At 40.4% G+C, this 7,775-nt stretch overlaps 1 protein-coding gene across 1 annotated transcript; it reads left to right on the top strand.

The window, feature by feature from the left end:
• Positions 1-1,292: 1,292 nt before the first annotated feature.
• LOC103518962 lies at positions 1,293-1,705 on the top strand (the record flags this gene model as incomplete). Its single annotated transcript, XM_008484043.3, is given in 1 exon segment — positions 1,293-1,705. A coding segment is annotated over 1 exon segment (365 nt), but the record flags the coding sequence as incomplete, so codon positions are not given.
• Between the last annotated feature and the right edge of the window lie 6,070 nt (positions 1,706-7,775).

The following is a 7,775-nucleotide window of genomic DNA, read 5'->3' as shown; positions in this document are numbered from 1 at the left end:
CCCATATCTATTCCATTCTTATTTCATCTCCCTCCTTCTCTATATTCTCTCCTTTATTTTTCCCCATACTCTCTTTAGCCTTCTCTTCTTTCTTCCCTCTGCTTCTCTCCCCTACCTCCCTCTGCTTCTCTCCCCTACCTCCCATATCTATTCCATTCTTATTTCATCTCCCTCCTTCTCTATATTCTCTCCTTTATTTTTCCCCATACTCTCTTTAGCCTTCTCTTCTTTCTTCCCTCTCCTTCTCTCCCCTACCTCCCATATCTATTCCGTTCTTATTTCATCTCCCTTCCCCCCTACTCGTGTAGCTTTAGGACATTCTCTGGCCCTTGGATCCTTATGGCAATCTATCATCAGATTCATCAGCAAAAAGCCAAAACACATATTTCCGCGAATGTTTGGAACATAATTTGTTATCAATGTCATGTGGAAATGCATTTACATGAATTGCATTCTGATTTATTCCTCTTAGTTTTATATTATGATTCACACATTTTGCTGCTTCTGACAATGAGAGAATTGCCTATATTGTTCTCGGCCAAAAATAGAGAAATGAGAGGTTTCCATTGAAGAAGGGCCGAAGATCAAGTTTTAAGTAACTTTAATGTTTTCATTTCACCATAGAAAAGTACACAATTTTGCTAAAACTCGTGTACTCTATTTCTCATATCAGTTTTTAATCTTATTTCATCCCTCTGGTGTTTGACATTGCAATGTTTACCTTTATCATCATCATCATCATCCCAATTCCACCATTACGATGTGGAATCTTATTGTCGATCTAGTTTAGCTTGAGAATTTTTTGTGAAAATAGGCGTGTCTTGCATTAGACGTCATTATGAGAAAATTGTACCCCAATCACTCCAATGTTGCCACTATACGAAATTATGCACTAAGTAACTAAGCTGTGTCCACACATAACATAGTCGACGATGTCGACTGAAGAATCACCTCTTCACCTCATCGATCGACGGTGTCGACTATGTGTGGATACAGTTCTAGAATTTACTCTGCACTGTTTTCACTCGAGTTTCGCCTACCTTGTAATTTATCAAGCTAAATGGGACAGATTATAGGTACTGTTTGAGTCGATATTGTCAATATGAACACATTGAACATACCCCTGGGCCCATGTTTACTATGCTGAGGTATTTAACTATTTACCCTTACAATTCATGATTATGATCCCAGAGCACCGGTCCCATCTACATATACCACATCACCACCATCACACAATCAGATTGAGGACCCATCCTTCATCTTATACATTACTAGCTATTCGGACTGCTAACGTTTACTCCCAAGGAAAGTGATCCCCCCTGTAGACAAAGTTCTCCTGAATGAATTTCTTCTTCCCGGAAATGTTGAGCGACCGTCGCAAGTCGCTGACAATCTTCGACTGTCACAAGTCGCCCAAACTGTCGCGTGCCGACAAGAGGAGGGGAAGTTTCGCCGCCACCCTCCCCTCTTCTCCTCAGGATACCCCCACCACTAGTGGAGGAGGGAAGGGGAAGAGGAACCTCATGTCTCTGAGTACGGACAGGAGGGCAAGCTTTGGTGCGCCGTCCAATGGTCTGGGCGGGGGATCAGGTGTGGCGCATGCGCATAAGAATGAGAGGCGTGGCAGTTATAATCCCCCGCATAGTGGCGCACTGGTGCAGGAGCCTATAGGCAAGGTGGAGCGACGCGGCAGTCTGGTGCAAAGGTAAAATAAATATTTATGTAGCATTGCCCATTTCGTATAACTAGTGGCTTGAGTGAACTGTAGAGGTTGTACAACTCATCCAAAAAGAGGGCCCTTATGGGGCTTTCCTAGGCCCAATTGGGTCTAAAAATTTATTAAGAAACTATTCCTTTTAAGTATTTGGAACTTTTTTGACCAATTTTATCAAAATCGAACAAACTGTTCGAAAGTGAAAGAAGAACAAACAAACACAAATTAAATCTAAATATTTTTAATGCAGCATCGCATCGTTAAGTTAGGCACATATTGCTTTCACTTGAATCTATTTCGCAGAACGCAAAACTTTTGTATAAATTTTGCAGTTAAATTTTATCAAAATCGAACAAACTGTTCGAAAGTGAAAGAAGAACAAACAAACACAAATTAAATCTAAATATTTTTAATGCAGCATCGAATCGTTAAGTTAGGCACATATTGCTTTCACTTTAATCTACTTCGCAGAACGCAGAACTTTTGTATAAATTTTGCAGTTGGATAGTAATATACAATTAAATACAAATAAGGATTGACAAGTTTTGTCATCTCCAGACCAAATCGGTTTACTCAATCGTTAAATATTGATTCTTCTCCATTCATATCGATCCTGTGCAACTCTCTTCAAATTCTTCGCATTCCACGTCCTTTTATAGTTGGCTGTTCAGTGCACTTTTGTATCTGCATAATATAAATAATGAATATAAACTAAACTAGGAGTGCATACAAAATTTCATCGCTTTACGACAAACCCTTCTCTAAGTATTTCATACGATGTAAGGTAAGTGCATAAAATAAGGGCGTGAGCTAAAAATCACTTTGCGGATTCAGAGAAACCCGAAACGGATATCTCCACCTATTTCCCAATCTTCGAAAATTTGAACCGACCCCAAAATGTTTTCATGGGTTCCCGCTGCATAGTGTATTAGATTTGTATAAGCTTAACCTAACATTTAGGGCTGTTTACCCCTACACCTAATGCATTGGAAAGTAAAAGTAAACAGAATGTGACGTGTGCCAAGATGAGGAAATTTCATCCCCATTCCTGCCGAGTTGGAAATCGATCAAAATACGTTTTGACAATAGAAGTAGAAGAGTAAACGTAGCTCCTGGTACTTGATATTGGGGCCCTATAGGTAAATAGAGAGATATATAGGACACCTATACAAACAGATAGATATATATAGGTAGATAAACAAACAGATAGATATGGGAATAGGACACCTACACACATTGTGTACCTTTGCCATGATAGATTATGATGCATTCTCAAAAACTACATTACTAGATCCTATGTAAATTCCATTACTATCCTGTGTACCTACCATAAAAATTGGAAACTGAATTCAAGAAAAGAAAAAAGGGAGGAAGAAGAAGAGAAGAAGAAGAAGAAGGAGGAGGAGGAGGAGGAGGAGAAGGAGGAGGAGAAGAAGGAGAAGGTGAAGGAGGAGATCCTCGATTCAGTTGGAAAAGGAGAGGAAACTCTTTTGTATGCTGTGCCATGATAATTTGGAAGGTGAATAGAGAAAGAGAAAAATAGGATAAAGAGGAAGAAAAAGAGGAGGAGAGGAAGGAAGGACGGTGAGTATGAAATTCTGTGTTCCCTCCCATTGTTAAAATGTTCACAATGAAATCAATCAGTCAATTGAGAAAATTTGGAGGTTTTTGAACCTTAGCTTGTAGCTTGTAATGTACAAAGTAGATACATAGGTACGTAATTTATATTGTAAATTAAAACTGCACACAAAGAGAGAGTATTAGAGAAAAAGGAAGAAAAAGAGGGAGGGGAGGGGGAGAGGGAGAGAAAGAGAGGAGGGAGGGAGAGAAGGAGAGAGGGATATTTCTATGACATAATTTTCACGTCAATTTATGTCTTTCTACGTTTTTTCCTTTCTCCTCCTCCTCCTCTTCCTTTTCTTTTCAGTTTTCTCCGTTTTACAGTCTTGATTATTACTTCATCAATAGCTCCCCCTCCCCCTGGGTTCTGGGTTTCAACATTTAATTTCCAACTTTGTATTTTACGACGGAGTTTCTCTTCACATATTTGTTGTGTGTGGTAATGGGAGTGCTGAAGCTATAAAGAAATTAACGTTTTGTTAAGTTTTTAAGATGAACTGTTTACATGCAAATGAAAGATCGGAAGAGACCAATTTGTCTAGGACTTTGGGTATAGAAGACTGAATACACACCCCACGGTAATTAGCAATGTTGGATCTGTCGCCTGATTTATGAATTGGAAAGATGCAGCTAGATTTCCACTTTGATGGAAACACCCCAGCCGATAGAGATGCATTAAATAAAGCTGACAAAGGATTTGCCAAAACAGCTGCACACATTTTCAAAATGTAAGGTGGAACCATGTCGGGACCAGAAGAAAACTTCTGTGGTAGTGAAGACAGAGCCTTATAGATCTCAGAAGGAGAAAATGAACAATAATTGAAGTCTATACAATCAAGCCGTGGATACTCTGGAATCGGATTCTCAGAAACCTCATAGGCTGAAGAGAAAGATCTCGCAAAAAGATTAGCGGTCTCTTGTCCATTACGACTAGTTTCACCATTCAAGTACATATCCTTAGGAAAGCCATCTACTTTACGTGTTATGTTAGCAAATTTCCAGAAATAACGCGGATTAGCTTGAAGACTCTGATCAGATTTTGTTAAAAAGTCAGTATAGCACTTATTATTGATGTAGCTACAACGCGAACGCAACAATGAAAAACGAATATAATCAGATTCAAGTCCAGACCTCTTGTAGTCAGAATGAGCCTTCTTCTTCTCAAAGATAAGGGACTTGAGTTCTTTTGAAAACCACATCGGAAAGGAAGTACGGTGCACACGTTTAACAGGAGTCGACATTTCAATGCCAGCTAATAAGAAATCATAAAAGCGTTGGGTAGCCACCTCGATATCGGTTTCAGAAGAAATGAACGACCAGTCAACACGATTAAGAAATCTTTTTAGCTCGAATGAATCACATTTGGCGTAATCATAAATCACCATATATTGGGATAATTGATCTGTGTGATGAGCGACCTGAATCTCAAAACTAAAAGCATTATGATGATAATTGTTTGAAAGCAGTGGGTCTATACAAGATGTAGATGTGCCAGTATCATTACTTGTAAAAAGAAGATCAAGAAATACACCGTGATCGTTGGGTAATGAATTAGCCTGACAAAGTGAGAGACTGTTAAAAGATTCACACAGTTGAACAGCTGGTGAGCTGTCATGGCAATCCACAAACATCAAAGAATCTTCATCAACACCCCATTTAGCTCCCCTCAGATTATAATCACCAGCCAGGTATACTTTCGAATCGGGATACCTACAGCATAAGTCCTCAACAATATTACAATGTTCTACATACGTTTCCACGTCAGAACTAGGTGGAATGTAAACACAACCAAGAAGTAAGCTGCCGCTACCAACCTGCACATGAACGAAAACATGATCAAAAGAATGTGTAGGAGAGGCAACATTAATCCTACGTGATTTCAACTTACTACTTACAGCAATCAGCACGCCCCCACCCCGAGATCTACCAGACACAATTGGATCCCTGTCACTTCGATAGATATCATAATTTGTTACTTTGACTTCACTTTGAGTGAAATCATCATTCAGCCAGGTTTCTGATAGAAAAATTAAATCGAAAATGGAAGTCTCCATTGCACGTTTTAATTCATCTATTTTTGTCCGCAGACCCCCGGCGTTATGATAGTAACAAATTATGTTTTCTTGGTGGCGAGTCTTCGAGGCCGGTTTTTTGAAACCTGGATAGGGATGTTGCTCTTCCTTCTTCTCGGTTTCGAAGATCCTTGAGATCCCATATCGAGTAGTGGCGGGGGACACACAGGAGATGGGGCAGTGTGTCTTGTTGTATCAGCGTCCTTCGACTCAAACGTCTCCAATATGTAGGAATCCAACAGGCGGCCAGAGAATTTCTTTACAAAGGATCCCTCTGGCCAAGCATCTTCCGTTTCCACCAGCTCATTTTGGTCGGATGGAATGACCACGTGAAATGATGCATATGAAGGGTGACGGGACTTCATCTTGCAACATTTCACAGACGTCAATGCTGGAACATTGGCAATCAGGTCCTTTGACAATACTTCCGCACTGGTGTCCGGTCCCACCCTGCTGACGAAATACTGGTTGTATTTCGTCGTTGTAACGGATGGGACGTCACTTTTTCGTGTTCCCACGAAGGACATCTGATCCATGTTCTGATCCCTCGGTGGTACATTACAAGATGTTGGACTCCGAACATCAGCGGCATTGGGCTGGTTGACTTGGGGCGTGGACTTCAGGCTCAGAATCTTCTCATTCAGAAGCGCGATCAGTTGCTCCTGCTCAAGTACTCTCTTCTCCAACTGATCGATGTATTTGTATACTTGATTATCAGGATACATTTTGGAGAATTTCAGGTTCAATATTAAGAGTACCTTTAGCCAGGAGCACACAATGTGGCGAGTCGGATAATGTAAATGTTGTTCGTGACAAGAAGGAAGGAAAGAATCAAAGAATAATGAGGGTGTTTTTATTGAAACAATGTGTTAAAAAGGACTACTGGGCTACGGTCAATTAATTTATGATCTTTAAGGGGTTTGGTGTAGGGTTACCCTTCAAGGCCTACCTAGACGTTGACCTGCTAACGGCACGTTGCGTAGCCGTTTGCCGGCGGCATCGTTCCTTCCGGTTCCGGTAGCTGTTTGCTAGTAACCTCTTATCGGTTCATCTTAATTGAACTGCTTCGCAACATGCAGCGCCCAGCTTGCTAAGGCCTGACCTTCCTAAAAAGTATTATACATGGTTATCGAAATAAACATGGAAAAAGGTATTTATCTATCCTTATATGGTTCGTTTGGAGGCCCCGCTTTTCCGTAGGGTGTGAGCGATACTTACTCCAGGACCATAGATAAGAGTCGGCCAGCTTCAAAATAAGCCGAGACACGAACGCAAGCCCTCACGTGAGTCGAAGCCTCCTGCTTAACTCTAGGAGTCGAGTGTAAATAGCATCAAGTCATGGCCTGGGTTTCACGCCCGTAAATGTTCAAAGTTTCTTTGCAGTCAGCACTATAACTATACTACTAACTTCATTTTACTTCTAAACATTATGACACTGATGAGTGAGTTTCAAACACTTCAGCGATAACAAAGTGGTGCCTTATGCTAACTAAACTAAGAAATGTATTACTGAGATGTATTTTGTTTATATTTAACGTCTTCGGTTTCAAATCATTTCCCACCCCAATAAGGGACTCCAATGAGAGACGGATATAGAAAGTTCTGGAAACTCGGTAGCAGTTATTAAAGGAAGAAATGAGGGATCCAGCTGTAGACCGACGACTCAACCTGCGGAGGGAGTCTTAATTACGTCTTGATGAGTGGCTCGACAAGTCCCTGCAATTCCTCGTATACTCCTCCGAGTCATATGTTGACCTCGACATGGACAGCGCTCTTGTTACTTGAAACGACCATAACATCGTGGTGGGATTAGAAGTCTGCTTCGAGGTCCGAAGGACCCTTATCAATGGATACGTTTGTCCTGCCTGAATCCATGACTGTACATAGAGGTCTGCTCTATTCCTGTAACCCAGTTTAATTTCAATAGACCTAGCCAACTGAAATAAATAAAAAAGCACCACCATAGGGACGACTCAAAAAGACCGACCCCACTGTAAATTTGTCTCCTCTTATAGTTCGGACTTAAAGGGAACGTTGCTTTAATAGGTTATGCAACTCACGCTTCCAGTGGGTGAGAATTTTAAACATCGGTGATTTTCAGTCGGTTTCGTTAGTGGATCAATCCAGACTAACTCTCCGACTGCTTTGCGGCTGGCAGACATGTGCCATTTCCGCTTCATTTCAGTAGATAGAAAAAATAAAAAGTGAATGACAAATAAAAACAGATTGGACTTCATAAAATCACTATTAGTTTAAAAAGAGAAAGAATGTTATTAAAAATAAAGGTTCACGATTAAAGAATGTTCACGTTAATTAAAAGTTAACATTATATAGATAACGCATTATAAAAATAAAGTTTCATGGCTGCT

This window comes from Diaphorina citri, unplaced genomic scaffold (genome assembly GCF_000475195.1).
Source record: "Diaphorina citri unplaced genomic scaffold, Diaci psyllid genome assembly version 1.1 scaffold2457, whole genome shotgun sequence".
In the NCBI taxonomy this organism is placed as follows: domain Eukaryota; kingdom Metazoa; phylum Arthropoda; class Insecta; order Hemiptera; family Psyllidae; genus Diaphorina; species Diaphorina citri.
This window is presented reverse-complemented; position numbering and strand designations above follow the sequence as displayed.